Genomic DNA, 20130 nt, shown 5'->3' with positions numbered 1-20130 from the left:
GCTCACAGTCATTGTCAGGCAGCAAGTAAGAGCGAAGCAGAGAGTTCCTCCCCAGCCAGACCGAACCAAGAGCGTGTGAGCGCAAACTGGGATGAGTAAATGTACCGGACGACTTAGCTGTTGATACAGCCAGCAAAAGAGAGCGTGTGCACGAGACTGAGAGTGTGCACGAGAGAAAAAAAAGGCAAAAAAGAAGCAGAGAAGAAAACAGGAGGATACTACAAGTCCAACTATGCTGTGCTGCATAAGAAGAACCAAACCGGTAAACTGCTCAGCTCTCCTTTTCTCTGATAAAAATGCTTCATTCCGGCTCTGAACTTTGTCAGATTAGGGCGCCCGTGGGGGAGATTAGAAAAGACGGGAGTGTGATTTGACTCTGGGCCCCAGCTTGTCTTCATAGAAATCTACAAATCCCAGACACGCCTAGTTAATGTGATTAGTCCTCATGAATGGATGTCGCCACAATGCCTCTCAGACCTCACAGTGCACTTGCAGAGAGGTTGAAACCAGATCTCAGGCTGATGGTTTATGTTAATTAAACACTTGGAAAAGTGAAAAAATATTTAGGGACACTTGATGGTTTCTGGATTGTCAGTTTCCATGTCAAATGTTTCATCCAGGAGCTCACCTGAACTTAGATGTAAAGGATATTTCCCATTTTTGCCTCCTCTTTAGCAGCAGTGGGCGACATAGGAAGGAAAATTTCTAGTGTGGAAGGGGAAAAAAAGGGTGGGGTACAGATTGAGTGAGCAGCACCATCATGTCAGTGGCCTTGTGGGAATACAATGGGAATAAATGAGGATAAATGGATTATCATAGCCCTCCAGCTTTACAAGTGGATGTTGGTGGAGGGCTGGATGAAGTGTCTGCTCATTTAAAGGGTGATGTTCCCTGCTTAATAACAGCCACAATTCAGTCTCTCAAGGAGGAAATAATAATAATTAAAAAAAAGAAGCTGTTTCACTGAGTTGCAGGAGGCATTCGATGTTGCCGGGTTCCTGCTGCTATTTCAAAATGGTTCGGCTTTTATTTGATTCGGAACACGCCGGTTCCTCGTGGCACTTGATTGCTTCTTAAATGTCAGTCTGGATGAGTCACTTTAGCTCTGTTCAGGATGGGAGATTGAGGAAGAAAAGCACGGCTTGGTGGTTGGAAGACATGCAGGAGGAGGAAGAGTGGGGCAGCCTGGGTGAAGGGATGAGGTGAAGATGCACGCTGCACACCGCAGCCATGTGGGTGAGGCGCTGCTGTCACCGCCTCCCCGTGCGGGGGGGTTAAACCCCACCTTGTCTCCTGCCTTTGGATTCGAGCTGCTCTGGTCTTCATGGTTGCTTGAGCAGAGCATTATTTTGCAGCTCCCAGCTTTACAGCTGCAGCTTCTGCCTTTTATGGAGTTCTGAGTGCTTGTGCAACGTCTTCACTACATGGGAGTGGCTTCCAGCTTAGGTGTCCTCTGTAACCCCAGAACAGAGCTTTGACTGGATCACCTCAGCCTTTTCTAAAGAACTGTGTTTAACCTAAAGTGTGGATTTGACTCAACGTCTTTGTGTCATTTTCAGTTTCCTCAATGGGCTTGAAAACATTTTTTCGTCATTAACTTGAGCACCAACCCATACTCTTTTCCCCTTCCTCATATACCTTTACCTCCCCTCCCTCTTCTGTCCCTCCTCATCGTCAGCCCATGTGAGATCATTGCTGGCAGAGCCTTTGTTCAGGCTGAGAGCGGTCTAATTGAATTAAAGACAGCTCCAGAGGATGTAACGAGGCTAGCATACGGCAGTATCAGCCTGCGTGGAGCATCTCGTCTCGGGCTAAAACAGAGAGAAGCTGCATGGCTTTCAGCGTTGCTCATCAATCCCCCCCTTGTAAAAAGAAGGCGAAAGCCCCAGTGAGCGTGGGCTGTGGCAGCCTCCACCTGAGCCCCCCTCTTCTCATCTGCAGGAGATAGCCGGCTGAAAAGGGTGTGGTGCTCTGCTATGTCTGAGCGTGCGGGAGAAAGAAAAAGACAGAGAGAGTGAGTGGGTGGCAGTTTGCTCACCGAGATGCTGAGTGAAAGACGGCAGTAACAGAATGAGGAGACGTTCAGCAGTTGGAGTCTGAACCCTTTGCTCTTTGCAGTCTGGATGGATTGCAGGAGAAGAGGAGAAAACTGCAATTCTGAGGAGAATTTGGAATGCAATTTCCCTCCAGCTACTACTGCCGCTAAGGAGTTTAATTTCATCAAACTACTCATTTGTTTTATCATTTTTTCGGTCAAAAATCCTCCAAAAGTACATTAAAAAGTGTAAAATGAGTTCCTCTGCAGAACCTTTCTCCCCAACACCACCCATATCCTTGCAAATTCTGTCTTCTGGCCTGGGTGGAGGAGCAAGGAGGAAGTCATGGTTCCATGTGCAGTAGCCTGAGCTGTTCTTTTGTGCAAATGAAGTCACCATCAGCCTCACCCCATCACTGTCGCTTCCCTCCTGTGAAAGTCCTCATCCTCCCTTTTTTCACTTCCTGAAGCTGGAGCCTAATAGCACTGACAGCGCCTGATTGTTACGGTGTGTCACCTTTGGGGGATGGTGGTCTGCGCGTGCGGCCAATTACCAGCCGGGTTATTCTGCCGGCTCTTGGGGTGTGGTTCTCATTGCAGCCAGCGTCCATTCAAAGCTGGAGCACATGCTGAAGCCATAATGAACAGTGACACACGACCCAACATAAAATCAAAAAACTGAATTGTTACATTTTCGGGGGTTTTATTACAACATTTGCGTCTGTGTTCACCAGAATGCTGAACCAATTATAGAGGCATAATTTAATTAACCTGGAAATGCAAATATGTAATAATTAAAAGGCCCTGGCTCCATGTGGGAAGACGTGAAAGTGCTGCACTGTGGTGCGCCTTTGAGATGTGCTGCTCTATTTATGAATGAAAATGTGTGCCGCACAGACATGGGGAGGGACGACGCCCGCAGGAGAGAGGGGGAACGTGACCAAAGCACAAATGAAGTGGAAAAAAGGTTTCAATGATGACTCGTAACTCTATCCTATGACCCCCCCCCCCCCTTACATTGAGATGTTCTCCCTGTTCTCCCATGACAAAGGTGGATAAAGGTGGAAAGATTTCATGTAATCCATGGACACCAGTGAAGATCACAAATCATTGAAGAAAAAAGGTTCAGAGCACTGTCTAGTGGGTCTAGATGACCCAACTCCCAATGTTAAAGTGCCTAGGATAGAACAAGGGTTAAATGACATTTTCAAATATTTTAGCCAGAAAAATGGTGTATGTCACGGCAGGATGTTTCACGCACATCAGCATGATGTTACTGTCTTCCTGCTCTTTCATGAGATCACTCAACGCTTTGGTGATATTCTGTTATTTCCTCGCCTGCACACGTCCCCATTTCTACAGTAATTGACATCTTCTCCGATCCAGAAGTGATGTCACCCCCCCCTGATTCCCAAACACCCTCATCAATTGCTTTTCTCTGACCGTCTGACTCACTGAATGCAGCCGGGAAGTAATTCTGTTTAGAGTTAAGTGCTTAGGTCGGATTTTTTGGCAATTGTAAGCACCTGTGAGATCAGACTAATAAAAGCCCAACAAGCCACCAGAGACTGGTGTATTACTTGGATGGGAGGGTGGGGCGCTTGTGCTTTGTCTGTCTCCATGTCTGTCTCCACTCCTTTTTGTTTCAGGATGGATTTAAAGTGTAAATCACAACGAGTGAGGAACATGGAGCTGTTGAAAACACCTTCCCACAGCCATCATCTATCTACAATTATTAATATTACATGACTCCAAAATCGCTTTTAGGACAATGAGGTTTAGAATGTACCGCCCGAATGCAGAGGAAACAGAGGTGGAGAAAAAATGAGGACGTTACTGACCCTGCACTGACTCACTGACCCTGAAGACATGTTAATTTAGAGGCTTTTAAATCGCACCCCTGCTGATGGGGTTTGTCCCACAGACAGCTGTCCAATCTGAGCTTTATATTAGATACGCCAACAAGAACGGAAGCTGTCATGAAACGGTCGGCCTTGAACTCCCCAAAGCATGGCTGTCTGTTGACCCAGACTGCAAGCACCAATGCACCACCACCCATTTTGAGCCCCTGCTTATTATGCTGAATGCTTAGCTTGATTTACGGGTTCCCACTGGCCCAGTCCCTTTGAGGAGCTGGGTGCCACACCAATCAGAGTGACATATAGTCTTTCATGGAAGAAAACAGCAGACGCAGTTGTGATGAGTTAGCACTCCGGTTGTCAAGGTAACCTTTAATGGCTGGGAGGCGTATGGCAGTGAATGCTGAGGAGGTTCATGCTTGTTCACTGGCGAGCCAGACTGAGCTGCAACTAGAGGATGGAGATCTCATATTTAATGATTTTAAGCGCTCATTAGCAGAAAACGGGGTTGACACTAATGGATGTCAAGGGAGTAGCTTGGCGTTTAAGCCCAGTTATTACTTTTATCTGTTGTAACTCCATTCTTAAAAAAAAATAAATATTTTTTGTGTTTATTTTGTGGGCCCATTTTGTCCACTAAGTGAAAACCAGTGTAGAATATGAACACTGAACACAACAGTGAAAAAAGCTAAACAAATTCTAAAAAAAACAACATCACATTTTAGAAACCAAAAGCCAATTTCCAGAAACCAAAACGGAATCCCAAATAAATTGAATTAAATATTGAAATGAAACATTTCGGAAAGCAAAAGTAATTTCCAGAAAGCAAAATTAGATGTTAAAAAAATGAAACAAAGAAGAAATCAAAAAAGGTAGTGGGGCTGAGGGAAATCGCTGATTGGACGATGACATTTGTCAATCATTTCATGACAAAGTTCTTTAGCATGAATCAATAGTGGGTCTGTGCCACACCAATCATAACTTTTATTAGTATGCAGAGCTTGAAGACGCTTTTGAAAAAACTCATTCATTCATTTTCTAAGCCGTTTTGTCCCTTTTGGGGTCATGGGGTTGCTGGAGCTTATCCCGGCCCCTCGTGGGTGAAGGCAGGGGACGTCCTGGACAGGTCGCCAGTCTGTCGCAGTGAAAAAACAAAAACATCAAAAGTCATCCAAGTCAGTGAAGTACAGTACCTGATTTTCCAGTTTCTAATCGTGTTTTTTCACATTTCTTTTTCATTTCTGGAAATGACTTTTGTTTTGTGAAATGTTTCATTATTACCTTGTTTCTGTTTTTGGAATTGTGTTTTGGTTTCTAAATTCTAAAATGTTATGTTGTTTTTTTAAATTATCATTTGTTTTGCCTTTTTAGTTGTCTGTAATATGTTTTTGCGTAGAGTGATTTGTTGGTGTGATCTGCACTTCAGGGCCACCGTAGAAGTGTGATTCTGTCATCCTCTATGCCTGAAAAAGCATCTTCTTTGTGCTTTTCCACACTTTGTCATTTAACATTTTAGACAAAGTTCATTTTGCCTCATAATACTTCATTTAAAGCTATTTTTTCAATCGGTTAAACATTCTGGACATTTTACCTTGATTGTTCACTTTTGAAAAGACTGACTCGTTTTGTTTGCCACTCTCAGTACTTAATGATCATTCTTTGATTTGATTTGATTTCTTTTCATTAGATTTATATGACTCATAACACAGCCCGCTATTCGATGAGCAGCTATGGATGCGAGTACTGAAGGTAATCTCACCCAACCCCTTCCAGTGTGTGATCCTTCTAACCCCATTCCTCCTTTGGTTTGCTTTGTACTGACACGTCTTCAAACTCAAACCCACTTTCCTCTCAAAGCTCTATTGTAGTCGCTTGCAAATGACCTGTGTGTGTTTTTCCAACCTTTGACCTTCTGGTTCATCACATTTGTTTAGGATGCAATGATCTGTAGTTGTATTCTGGGATAAAAGGGAATGGTGTTTTGGGAAGAACATCTCAGTCTAAGACTCCATTTTTCTTAGCAAATGTACATTATAGCTACAAAAGGTTCCTCTGGACCCACATGACTGCTGCTAGCAGCTAATATTCTGTACTGTGTGTTGTTCATCAGGTGGAGAAAAATGAGGATGCAGACCAGAAGATTGAGCAGGATGGCACCGCCAACAAACCCGAGGACAACAAGGCCCACAAGGCAGCCACCAAAATACAGGCTAGCTTCCGTGGACACATAACTCGGAAAAAGATGAAAGACGGAGAGGAGGAGAAGGAAGAAAACAGTCCTGTTGCAGATGAGGCAAAAGAGAGAGAAGAGGAGACAAAGAAAGCAGAGGGAGATGAGACACCTGCTAAGCAGGATGAAGCTGCAGGAGAGGAGGCGAAGGAAGAGTTAAACCAAGCCAAAAGCCCTGCAGCAGACAAACCAGCTAACTCTCCGGCAGCTGCTGTCTCTCCTGCAGGCGCAGCCACTTCTCCTGTGGCGCCGGCTCCATCTGCTCCTACAACTGCCACGGCGCCCTCTGAACCTGAGAAAGAGGAGCCGAAGGAGAAGCCCAAAGAGGTGGAGGCTCCAGCTGCAACAACCAAGAGTCCCACCACAGCCACAGCTGAGGAGAAGAAGGAGGAGGAGAAAAAGTGGGAGGAGAAGAAGGAGGAGGCCAGACAAGCCGATGTGCCTGCTGCTGTCAGCCCAACAGCTGAGGAAGAACCTAACCAAACAAAAGATCAACAAGGTATGCCGATTACAGCGCTCCAGTTAAGCCTTGGTCACATGACCGGTATGGGTGCTACAGTTTTTTTGGTTATCCGGGCCCATAGAGGGTCATAGAGAAGAGTGGCTGCATCCTAAGGGGAGAGCAGGTGTGTCTTGCAGTTTCCTTTAGGGTCCTACAACCAACTTAAGGGACTTTATGAAAATGGAACAAACCTTTGTCGTGCATGTGGTAAGTGTATAGTGAAGCATTTATAAGGATAATGGAAGTTACAGGGCACACTGGATCATAAGGCACAGAATCAATGAATGTCTGTTTTTGAACTTATGTCATACATAAGGCCCTGAACTATAAGGTACATTAAGTGCGACAAGTCAGAGATAAGTTTGTCAGTCAGTTATCAACTGCATTCACAGTAACTCTACAACATACATGCTACATGTTAGCCACATTAGCTGTGTTAGCGTAGTTACAATACCTGTAACTCCTCACCTTGTTTGCAACATGTAAAAAACATACTAATACCTCTTAAACAAACTTTTCTGTGACCAAGCTAACTCCCAACATTGTTAGTAACACGTAAAAAAACACACAGTCCAACACCGCTACACATTAGCCACGTTAACATAACCTTGTTTACAACTTATAAAAAAAGCATACTGATATTTTCACAGAGCAGAGTGTACCTCTCCAAATCACTAACATAAAATAAGCATAACCATAATTAATCCATAAGGCGCTCCAGATTAGAAGGCACACTGTCTTTAAAAAAAAAAAAAAGGATTTTGACTTTCAAGTGCACCTCATGGTGTGGATAATATGGTAAGTGACACACAGCTTATGATGCTGTCATAAGCATCCATAAGTGTCCATACGCTGCACTCCAGTCATAAGTGAAGTGTGCACAGTGTCCCCTTACTGATCGCGCTGAAACGCTTGCATGCTCAGGGTGTGCAGGTGATATATAAGTGCCTGCAGGACACCCATAGGATTCCCACACCAACAACACTTTGACCGTCTACTTTCCTCATTGTTAATAGTCAGGCTCCATGCACTTATCACTTGAACAGTACTGATGGGCCCAGTGGCGGTTCTACACCAACTTACTCCCTGGGCGAGTAACCCCACAGCCCCCCCCCCCCCCCCCCTCTGCACATATACAAAATTTGACAACATCCTGTTGTTTTCCCTATCAATTTTCTAGACTCGTATTACAGGGGGGTTATACTCAGTCACACAGGGGGCCTAAATTAAAAACACGCTTTAGGTTTTGAGCCGAAGAAGATAAACATTAACTGAACTACACACTAAAGCTGAACTTTTAAAACTTTTAAACTGAACTTTTTAACATAAATATGAGTAAAAACAGGAACACAAGTTAACCCCTAAATAATTTTTAATATTTTGCTCTCCATAGAAATATATTCTATCAAAATTATACAAATATAAACATGCTGCAGAACAAAACAAAGAAAGCCTGGAAATATTAATAAGAAATTACAAATCAAATATTTCCGTTTTTTTTTTTGCTCTTTCATCATTTTTTAGAGCATTTCTTTTAGAGCAGGACTCCTGCTTCATTTTTAGCAATAATTTCTTAATGTTTGACGTCCTGTGTGTGTCTTTGTGAAACATATCAGAGGGATTAGATCTAAAAAAAAAAACTTATTGTGATTAATATTTTTATGTCTTATAAAACATTAAAGACTAAATCATAGAATTCATCAGTGGGATTACTCCAAAAATATTTGGCATTTCCCTAAATTTGTGCAACACCAACAGCAGAAATCCTCCCAAAAAACTCAATCCATAAAAAATGGTCTGCACCCAGCACCCCTGTTACGGTTTCTGTTTCTTTGCCCTTGTGGTTTGTTTACTTTTTGTTCTGGCATGTTTTGACTTTAACTTCCTGTTTTATTTTGTAGGGTTTCCTGTTTTGTTTTTGTTGTGAGTTTTACTTTGGTTCCCCATCCTTCCTGATTGTGTTCACCTGTGTCTCGGTTGTCTGTGTGTATTTAAGTCTTGTCATTCCCTTTCTCCTGGGCTGGTCCACAGTATGTTAGTCAGTATGTTAGTCTGCTCTCCCCGTTTCGAGTGTTTAGTGTTTCGAGTTTCTAGCCTGCCGTCTGCAGTGGTTTTGGTTTTGTGTCATTAGTTTTGTTTATTAAAGCCCCCGTTCCCCTGCAACCTCCTGCCTCCTCTCGCTCTCTGCGCCTGGGTGCTTCCTCCCTTCTCCTCCCTTAACAACCCCTCCCCTTCCCCTCCCCCTTCCCTCTGACACACGCGGCTCTGTCTCTATGACCCCTGACTCTATGAGAAAAAGACTCCCAATCACCTGTTAGTGTGATTCAGCCAGCCACCGGCGAGTTGCGCCCCCCTCTCGAGTTTTTTGACTTATGTTCCAAAGACTACCGCAAAGAGGTGTGGCCGCAAGCGTCGTGCAGTAGAGGGCGGTGCTCACGTGCGCGTCGGGTCTGCTGTGTTGGAGCAAGTAATTGTGGGAAATAATCCCCATTGCCTGCATTTGTCAAAATTGGGTTGAGCACGGGTGTTTGTTCTGCCTAATTCCTTTTCATGTGCCTGTTTTACGTTGTTTCACTCTGAGTTATTTCATCTTTTTTTTCTTTTTTTTTTGCACCATAAGTGTGAAGAGGAAACAGGATGAAGACATTCTTAAGAGTCTGATGTGTCAATCTAAAAGTGTTAAGTGTCGGCAGCTGAAGCAATTTCAAATTAAAAGCGCAAAACGTCCTTCTTGAATATTGTAGCACATTATATGTAACGCAGGGCACGGCAAATGCCGCCCCCTACGAAGTGCCGCCCTGGGCGACCGCCCACATCGCCCATATCAAAAACCGCCACTGGATGGGCCCTTTGCACAGTGCGCAGGGTTCAGCGGAGTTGAAAAAGAAAAGAAATCCGTACAACCTTTAAGTTCCCTTTACTTGTTGTTTAAGTGTTTGCTATGAGCATGCAGCATAAAAATTCGCATAAACATTTACGCTCCATGGGCTCACCAAGCAGTCTACGATCTGGGCCACCTGCATGACTCATACAGGTTGTCACCTTCAGACAGCCCATATCTACCCCAAAGCGCAGTTGTGATTAAGATTAGCTTCTGTGGTCCAGTGCCTTCTCAGCTCCTCTGAGGCCATTGAGTTCAGAGACAAAAATACATCCAGACACTCCAAGACCCACTTACTGTAAAAATAATGAATTAAGGCTTTCATGTAGTCTGCTTGGCAGGATCCACAACGATAGAACTGCTTGTCAAGTATATAGGGTTCAAAGACCTTTGGCAGTGGTCCATCGTTCACCGGTTAACACAGAGACATAGCTTAGTCTTTAATTAGACTTCTTGTATCTCAACCATATGTGACAAAAGTTACACAGAGATGACGAAAAGCTCAGGACACAAATGCACAGCAACAAAATAATTGTGCTGTGTAGCGATTTGTATAGTTGCTGTTAGGAGTGTGGCTGTTCACACAAAAGCAGCGTGTTCCTCACATTTGGTGAACATCACAGATGGCTTCATGTGCCTTTAATGACAGCAGCACCAATATTCAAGCAGAATTTATCTAAACTGAAGCATAAACACATGTGGAAATGTGATCACTCCCCAACAACAGCGCCGCGTCACTCCAGAAAAAACTGCTCTGGATCAAAGACTGACAAGTCAGACAGGTGGCCAACTGAGCATGCTCAGTCTGGAAGCTGGTTGAAGGTGAGAGGTGTTCACAGATGAGAACTGGAAAACTACATGGAAAATAGGTCACCTATGCAGCTCTGTATCCCAGTTGTCATAGTTACCACCTTGATGGGATAACCAGCCTGAATGGAGCAGAGAATCATAACAGGTGTGCTGATTTAAATGAATGATTAATGATCCTTACTGGTCACAATCCACAGTGGGACAGTCTTTTAAAAGCTCGCACTATCTGAGAGTGACCCACTAATTAAGAAAACAACACAGGCACTGAATATTGAGACTTGGAGAGCCTGACTATAAACGTTGTCTTTACAGAAATACTCTTTAATCTGAACATGTAAGTGTAAAACAAAATCTATTTAAAGTCCCACTCCAATCCTCTTTTTTTCTATTTTCAGTGGCCTATTAATTATGAGTAAAATCCAAAAACCTGTGTTGTTTTCTAAAAAATAGTCTCTGCAGAGCAGCAGGAGATCATAAGAAATCTTCCTCAGAGTTTGACATGTTTGAAATATACAAACTTTTATGTAATTTAGACAATAATATTTCCCTTCCAACAAAAAAATGGGATGCAGATTTGAGCATCAGCACAGATGAAAGCTTCTGGTCAGAACTCTGTCTAAACACCTTCAAACTGACAAAAAGTCCAAATTTGCGGCTAATCCATCTCAAAACTCTTCACAGAATTTACTACACTGGACAGAGGATGTTCAAGATGGGTCTCAGTAACTCAGACATTTGCGAGCACTGTTACAGTAATCTACCCGACAGCTACATGCATGCTCTGTGGTTCTGCACGCCTGTCCAGGCTCTCTGGCAGCAGGTATGTGCCGATCTATCAGTCTGGCTTAAGGTTTCAATCACGGCCTCACCATCACTTTGTGTGCTTGGTGACATGAGTGCCATCGATATAGAAGAAGGATTAGCATCTATCATTTTCATAACTCTTTGTATTGCTAAAAAAACCATTTTAATAAATTGGAAAAACAAGAAAAATATAAACATAAGTCAACACAGAAATCTGCTGTTTGATCATATCAGCTTGGAAAAAATGTCAGCCCAAAGTTCAAGTAACTTTGAAAGAATTCTGTCTCTCTGGTCTCCCGTGGCTGACTCCATGACTTAGGGGGTTGGGGGCCTGGTCGTCGCTGCTCCTTGCCCTTTTCCCGTGGTTCGGTGTGGGGGTCGGGGCCTCCGCGGCCTGGCGGGGGCGGCTCCGTTGGTCGGGTCCGGTGCCTGGGTGGGGCGGGCTGGGGCGCGGCGTCGTCCTCTGGGCTTGGGTGTGGGTGGCCTGGCTTGGCTTGGGGGATGGTCCCTTTGCCTGTGCTGGGGGGGGGGGTTGGCGGGGGGCCCTGCTCGGGGGGGCGGGGCCCAGCGGCGCTAGGCGGGCTGCCCATCTACACCTGGGGCTGGGATCGGCCCTTCCCTGGCTCTGGGACGGGACGGGACAACCCTCTTGGGACCCCCGGTCGTTCTGGGGGTCATCCGCTTTGGCTGCGGGGTCTGGGGTGGGTGGGGGTGGGGGGCTTGTTCGGCCCTGTCCTGAGGGGGGGCGTTCAAGGAAGGTGGGACCTAGGACCATCCGTCCCCTACCCCTTCCCTGGTGGGGGGTACGGGTCCCTTGGCGAGGGCTGCCGTGTCCCCTGGGTGCCGGTTTCCTGGGCCCGGCGGTGCTCACTCCACTCTGGGGGGGTTCATATTACATCTGAGCCGGGGGTGTCCGTGTCCATGGGGGTGGGTTCTGGTTCTTGCTCCTGGGCGCTGGGCCCCGCCAAATTTCCAACAGTGGCCGAGCCTGGTCGGGCTATGTTTACAACACCCCTTGTGGGCCCCCTTTTTCCCCGGTGTGCTCCCCTCCGGGGTGGGGGTGGCTGGCCCCTGGCATGCTCCTCCCTGGACCAACCGTGGGACGGGTGGGTGGCTGCCTGGAGTGCGGAGCGGGTCTCCCTTGGGGGGTCCTGGCTCGTACCTGGGGTAGGGGCGGGGGGGATGCCCGGAACTCCTGGGTGGTGATGGGGTGCTCGTCTGGGGCTGTGGGTGCCCTCCTCGGGTGGGGCCCTGCGTTGGGCTCTTCGGCGCGGCGGGGGGGGGGCTGCTCTCCTGGTTGGGCTGGGGCGGCGCTCTCTTTCCCCTCGTGCATCCCTGCTCTCCGGCTCTGGGGGCCTCGCGGCGGTCCTGCTGGTCCTGGCCTGGGTGGTGGATTTGGTCGCCCGGGGGGCGGTTGTCCCCTGCCTGCTAACGTGTGGTGTTGGGGGTTCCGGCTGCCGCTGCTGCTGCGGCGGGGGTCTTGGTGTGGGGATGGCTAGGCACTCTCCTTCCGTCTTTTCACGTTCCACCATCCATTTTAGAAGAACATAAACACTCACCTGAGCACAGGTGTTAGCTCACCTTTGCACTTATAGTTTGCATGATTGAATGAATGAAAGATTTCACACTAGTTGATTTAAAGGCATAAGTATGCATGTGTGAACACTATCTGTTTTGTCTATATGTTGACATGTGGACATTTTTTCAGCCAGCAGGTGTGTTGATAACATTTGAGTGTGTGTGTGGACAGGCCCCGCCCTTTTTGTACTACACTTGAACCTTAACGTAATGATAAACAACCAGTAAACCTGTCTGCTCTATGCTGCTTCATTGTCTTATCCCCCCCCCCCCCTCCCACTATCACCCCCCCCCCCCTCTAACATCCCCCTCTCTTCTTCCCTTCTTTCCTTTTCCGTCCGGTCCAACACCAAAGATTTTCAAACATGATTGAAATTAATAAAGTTTGGCCTCAATTACAAAAGGGGTTTATTCAGACATACCTCTGGTTTGTCTGAAGATTAATAACCCCTCTCGTTAAAGTAAAATATGTCCAACACAAGAGGCCCTCAGCTCTCATCTGCTTGCCCAGCTGTTGGACAGGACAAGTTAGAAAAAAGAAAAAAGAAATCTTCCTCAGAGTTGTGGGCGGGACCACCGTCTTAGAGCTCCCTCATCCCCCATTCCCCTCCCCATTGGTGAGAGCTCTCTATTTACATGCTCTCCTGCTATCTTGCAGCCCCTGAAAACCTCAACCTGATAAAAATGGTGAGCAATATCGGAGCTATCCAGCAGTTTTGAGCCAGAGTCCAGCTCAGACAAGGAAAACAAAGACGTTCATGGATCGTATAAGCCCTTTTTTAAACATCCTTTTCTTTGTCTGTTCCTGATTCACAGTGATGGATTAAGAAATACTGAGAAATGCAGTTTTAATCTTAATATGTGTCCTTCATCATTTTTAAAATTCTATATAACATGTAGAAAACAATGCCAGTTTTGGTTAAGCAGTAATAAACCAAATCTTCTATCTTCCTGACTGCACCTCTGACAACAGCTAGTTAGTTTTTTTTAGAAAGTTAAAAGCAAATGTCAACTCAGTGTTGCTGCTGTTGCATTGTGGGTCATAGTGCTTTTTGTCCTCTGATTTAATCCCATTCAGTACATAAGGCCAGTCCAAAAATAGTAGTTTGAAATTCTAAAAAGGAGTGAGAAACAAAGAAATGAAGCAAACATAAAAGTAAAAGAGCATGTCATTTGTAAAAATGCCGTAGAGAGCAAACATTTACATTTCATCTGCAACCTTAGGCAGCGCGTCAGTCAGCATCAACCTGGCTGTGAGAGCAGCACCGATGATGCGCTGTGGCTCAGTAAATTGGATGAAATCGTGTTTACTTCACACGGTCAAGCGGCTGCGGAGACGGACACGCTCAAATTGGTCACACCAGCCAACAAGCTCATTACCTCTTACCTGGAAGATCAGCTGTGACTAATGCTGTGTTGTGGCACACTCGCCAACTAACCTGATGGCTCCACTTCCTCCACACACACACACATGCACTCCATCAGTTCACTATGTAAAGGGATGATGTCATTGTTTAATGCCTCCTCTTTCTATTAAAAGAGGATGAGCTCATCTGTGTGTGATATCACTGCTCTGAAAACACTCCAATGATTGTTTTCCTCCAAGACAACCAATTGCATTTAACTTTTATTTAACTTTATCAAAAATAGAGAAAGGCTGAACATGAAAGCTAACCCTTGTGCTGTCTTAGATGACCCCACCCTTACATTGACGAGTTATTCCTACCATGACAAAGGTGGATAAAGGTGGAAAGATTTCATGTAATCCATGGACACCAGTGAAGATCACAAATCATTGAAGAAAAAAGGTTCAGAGCACTGTCTAGTGGGTCTAGATGACCCAACTCCCAATGTTAAAGTGCCTAGGATAGCACAAGGGCTAAAGATGAGTGCAAAGCCAATGGTGTCTCATGGGGCTTCATCCAGCAACCCTCACTTGTATGTAAGTCACTGCTGGATGTTGTTATAGTGCAGCACACTGTGGGCATCACGCATAATCAGATGTGACAGACCAAGATGCTGCTGTTAGCCTTGTGATGGCAGTCCAAAGGCTTCACGGCTCCATTAGAAGCACTCTCTTCCTTTATTATTGACGCTCACTGCGATTTCAGATGTTGAGCTGTTAATGCAGAATAACAGCTCCTTCTGAGTGTTTTTCCCAGAATCCTTTCGCATTGTTTGAACCTCATCGTTTAATTTTCTTTTTGACTAAAAAATCAGCAGGTGGTATTTAAAAGCACTGACGATTTTTTATTTTCAAAAACATGCCACAACCCATTGGGTACTAGATGTCTATTAGATGGCTAATATACACCTATTGCAGATGTTCACTGGATATCTCAGACAACTCCACATTGTTAACCCTTGTGCTATCCTATGACCCCCCCCCCCTTCCATTGACGTGTTCTCCCTACCATGACAAAGGTGGATAAAGGTGGAAAGATTTCATGTAATCCATGGACACCAGTGAAGATCACAATCATTGAAGAAAAAAGGTTCAGCGGATTGTCTAGTGGGTCTAGATGACCCAACTCCCAACAATAAAGTGCCTAGGATAGAACAAGGGTTACACGTGTTTGGATACGCACCTTTAACCTACATGCAAACGTACGAGCACACTTTGATGTTCCATCACGCACTTGTGGCTGCACAAACACTTTTTCTCAAAGTAGGACCTATTATAACAAAAACATATGGTTGACCTTTATGCTAATGAGGTTGTTTTGCTGAAAAAGCATCCCAACGGAAAACTTGTGCATGGCCTTATGCACACTGAGCCGTGGATCTTTTTGTCATGATTAGCAACACACTATGTAGCTCAGTTGGTAAGACACAGGACTGGCACACAGGAAACCACCACCAATACCAATAACCATATCATAGGCGAGCAATTACTAAAACCCAGCGAGGCCCCTTTGGCTAGACCCTTAACACTACTGCCACCTCGTAATGCATGAGAGACAATGAACCACATGTCATGCCGACTCAGGCGTCGCCCGGCCAAACAAGGTCTGCCTCAGGTGCTGGGGGACCAGAAGACCCTGATGGGTAGTGGGCTACTGGAACAAGACGGAAATGGCCTAGATGTGAGAACAAGGTTCTGTTAGAATGTTACTACTCAAGCAACCCCACCCAGAGAGGTTACATGCAAAGAATGGATGGATGCTTCAAAATTCACAATCAAGACTAGCTGCCAAGCAACTGGTATCTCAATGTTCTAACATACACAAACGGCAACTCCCTTCACAACTTGAGATTGAAGCGGTACAACACAATTGGAGTGTTGGTGTCGAGGTTGCCTGATGTTCATTCTAGACATGATCTTGTCTTTCAGGTCAGTTGCTGCCTCGCTCAGCATATCTGTGGTAATTGGGGCTGTGCACCTGAGTACATAATAGAGAAGAAAACGATCACATATAATTCACGCTTTTGGAAGTAATTTATTTAACAAAATACAGGAACAAGAACAGACATTCATCTTCAAATGCAAATCATATTATTAAAATAGAAAACATTAATAGACGGAATATGTGCACACTTCACTACTGTAACCATATTTAGCTCCAAGAAGCATAGGAGGAATCTAGTATGTTAGCCCAACATGCAGTTCGAAGTTCATAGTTTAGATAACCATGAAAAACAAGCTCACATGTCAACTAAACTCCTCATTTCAGTTCATATTAATGAATCTGTTGAATTCTTTATCCCTTTTGTTGCTTTGGAACAATTCCACAAAGCCTGGCCTAAGACTGAGGAGCAGACCAGCTGCAAACACACCTACAGTGCCCTCTAGCAGCTTTATATATATATTTTTACATTTTTTTATAGGTTGCATCTGAGTATTGGTTGTCTAAGGCTACGTTCACACTGCAGGCTGAAACGACCCAATTCCGATTTTCATGACAGTCTGAACAACACAGATCCGATCTTTTCAAATCTGACCCAGACCACTTGGGGATGTGGTCCTGAATCCGATACGTATCCGATATTTTTAAATTCGACCGCCGTCTGATCAGCCAGGCCACATGTATCCGACCCGTACGTCATCGATACGCAACAAACGTCATCATTCTGCGTTGAAGTAGGCGGGAACTAGAACATAAACATCAACCATGGCAGACGATACTGCTGAGACCAGTCAGTGGAAGAGAAGCGAGGTCACAGATTGATACATCTTTGGGGTGACAGCTCTATTCAGGCCAAACTCCAGGGCTTTTATTGCAACCAGCCGGTTCTTGAAAATATTTCAGCGAAATGGCCGAGCGTGATGTTGAACCTTTCTCGCTATGACTTTTTTTCCTTTCCGACCGTGGTCAGAAGCGCGGGATCCTCCTCCGGGGTTCACTTCTCTGTTCGGACCCTCAGATTCTCCAGAGCAAGTTAATAAAGAGTCCATAGCATTTATTACTGTTCTTCTTCCTCCGTAACACACAACATGAATTTGCGCACCCGACACACTTCCGTTGCCACCCCCCCCCCCCACACACACACACACACGCTCTCTCTCCTCTCTCTTACACACACATGCGCGTGGCCCTGGCACATCCACATCTCCATTCCACAACAGTGGGTACAGACGATCCTGGTTCCAATGCCTTCTTAAAAAGAGAAGATTGTAATTGTGCTGCTCCTTCATGAAAATAAATGTAATAATGCAAAAAGAGCTCTGCTGTTGACAACACTGTTGTTGACATCCATTGTTAACATTAGCCACTTCCGCAAACAATGAGTGACGTCGTTTCCCGTTGAATACTATTCTGCACATGCAGGGCACTTCTGGGTCATTTCACGGTCACACAGATCGCAAAAGTTCACATTTAATTGGAAATGTGAACAGCCTTGCAAAAAAATCTGATTTTATCAAAAAATCGGATTGAGCATTAGGCCCTGCAGTGTGAACGTAGCTTAACAGTGACTTATAGTCCTCAAAAAACAGTATTTGAAAAAGTAAAATGTTGTTACTTTCACCAGAGATCCTCATTTTAGATTGACCTTTAGCACTGCAAATCTTGTTGTACCCTTTATGAATATAGCCAGCGTTGCATTGATAGTTTGAAAGATGGCCTCCAAAGCACTAAAAAAAACACCACTTGTCCACCTTCTAAATTATTTTTCCTTGTGTTATTTAATTATAAAATAGTTTGCAGTTAGTATCAAGTAGGCATTAGATATAAGTGAATGAAGATTGGGAATTTGATCAACCATATGTAAGGCGCCCCGAATTATAAGGCGCATCAAGAGGGAAAAAGTCAGAGATAAGCCTGTCAGTCAGTCAGACTTTATTTCCAGCATTCACAGTTACATTAGAACTGGTTTGTAACACGCAACACGTTAGCAGCGTTAGAAGCATCATCTTATTTACAACACCTGTAACTCCTAACCTTGTTTGCAAATCGAAAATGAAAAAAAAAACTTTACTGTGACTACACTAAATCACAACCTTGTTGGTAACACATTAAAAAAAACTATTACAACACCTCTACATTTTGTGCGGATTTTAAATTGATTTTATGATGTTGCATTATTCGCAATAAAACAGCGGCTTCAATGCGCAAGGATGACAGGATCACAACTCAAGAGGTTGCAGGTTTTGATTTAAACGGTGATGTGCAATGGACCTCTATGAATTGATGTCTATTGAATGTGTTTTGCAATTTCTATTTCTAATAGATGTGTGGGAAAGCTAACCTAAAGTTTTTGCCCATTTTTTTATCTTCTACTCTTCTTTATGTTCTTCCTTTCGTTCTCTATCTCCTCTCCTTCTACCTAGATGCTGCAGAGGAGTTGAAAGCAGTTGAGGCTGCTCCTGCTGTGGAGCCCCCTGAGTCCAAGGATGAATAAGACAAAGTCAAACCCTGTGAAAGCAAAATGAAGAGTATGAAGAAAAGCGCAGAAACACAGCTCTACAAACGTGGCCCTTTGCCTTCTCCACGTGAAGGCCACCAGTTTCTATTTGTTTGTCATCTTTTCGTGTGGCAATGATTTTCCCATGTTGGGGGGAGGGGGGGGGGGGGGGAGTTTCCAGCATGACGTTTTTTGGCTCAAGGTAAAACCATAAGGAGGAAATGGTGTTGATCGTTAGGAAAAGAAAAAATCTTTAGTTTGATGCTGCAGAGCTGGAAAACTTCATTTGGTACACTTTTTACCGAAAGTGAAACCGTCATGGAAGAACTGCAGCGGACTGGAAAACCCCGTTTAGATCGTGATGCCAATGCACAAGATTTGTAAGCATTGCAATGCCCTTCTTTGAAGTCCATGTTTCAAATGCAACTTGTTTTTTGTTTGTTTGTTGTAAAAACAAGACCGCGCCGGTTCTAAGTTTGAACTCTAGTTTCCACCATCAGACAAATGTGAGAACAAAATGTCAAAGTAAAGTATTGACTTGTCTGAAAGATAACAGAATGTATATTTAAAATTGTAAATTTTCCAGTCCTTAATCTGAGCATTATTTCTTGAACAAATCTACCACTTATTCTGTTCTGCTTGACTCATCCAAGCTTGGTTTACTCCTCTTTTACAAACTATGTACCTACATTTACAGTAAAGGACCTGTTTTCAATGAAATACCCATAGCAAACCATAGAAATTGATGTTACTGGCTGGCTCATATGTTCAGCCAACCAAACGGGGCAAAAGCAGCACGAACCATTGAACCAAATGCATGATGGGAACTCTCCCTTCGAGAGGAACGCAGTCACAAAATTCAAGAGGATGTGGCAGCTTCTTTTTGATGTCTTTGGTGTTGTTATGGCAGTTTATATGAATTGGGGAAGAAGACAAAAAATCTTGCACCGATATTCTGGAAAAAAAAGGAAAAAAGTCTAGAAGCAAAAAAACTGAGCAGAACAAACAACAAAAAGAGAGCGAATCATTTTCTTATGTTCCCAGTGAGTGCAATGTCCAGTTTCAACTTTATCAAGGAGTTCAAATGCTTGTGAGAAAAAAGTATGAAAAAAATTCAAATGGTTTCAATGTCTGTTTTCAAAAATAAAGCAAATGTGCCAATTACCATCACAAACTGTGGAGTTTCTTCAAAAATCAAGTCCATTTGTATCCAGATATAAGGGGGAGGAGCCATTCAGATGTACTATGCATATTCTTTTCATTTAACAAGCTCACATGCCTTTATTTGAAACCCTTAATGGCTTCATCATGTGACAGCTCTGTGAAACATGACCCTAATGTGATAGAGTGCTTATCTGCAGGACATATACTGAAGATAGCTTGTTGTAACTGCTTAACCCTTGTGCTATCTTAGATGACCCCCCCCTTCCATTGACGTGTTCTCCCTACCATGACAAAGGTGGATGAAGGTGGAAAGATTTCATGTAATCCATGGACACCAGTGAAGATCACAAATCATTGAAGAAAAAAGGTTCAGAGCACTGTCTAGTGGGTCTAGATGACCCTACTCCCAATGTTAAAGTGCCT

General features: G+C 44.4%; 1 protein-coding gene across 2 annotated transcripts; it reads left to right on the top strand.

Annotated features, from left to right (window-relative positions):
* On the top strand, positions 1 to 19717 carry gap43 (growth associated protein 43). Of its 2 annotated transcripts, none has more exons than XM_004076022.5 (3): positions 1 to 262; positions 6005 to 6623; positions 18470 to 19717. In XM_004076022.5, the coding sequence occupies exons 1-3, from the start codon at positions 233 to 235 to the stop codon at positions 18538 to 18540; spliced, it is 720 nt and encodes a 239-aa protein (XP_004076070.1). In that variant the 5' UTR covers positions 1 to 232; the 3' UTR covers positions 18541 to 19717. The 2 variants fall into 2 exon arrangements, with proteins under 2 accessions (XP_004076070.1, XP_078812746.1); XM_078956620.1 differs by lacking the exon at positions 1 to 262 and adding an exon at positions 5587 to 5643.
* Positions 19718 to 20130: the final 413 nt, after the last annotated feature.

The sequence above is a fragment of the Oryzias latipes genome, chromosome 13, assembly GCF_053564925.1.
Source record: "Oryzias latipes strain Hd-rR chromosome 13, Olatipes_Hd-rR_3.1".
NCBI lineage: Eukaryota > Metazoa > Chordata > Actinopteri > Beloniformes > Adrianichthyidae > Oryzias > Oryzias latipes.
Note: the sequence above shows the minus strand (reverse complement) of the source record. Positions and strands in the feature narration are given on the sequence as shown.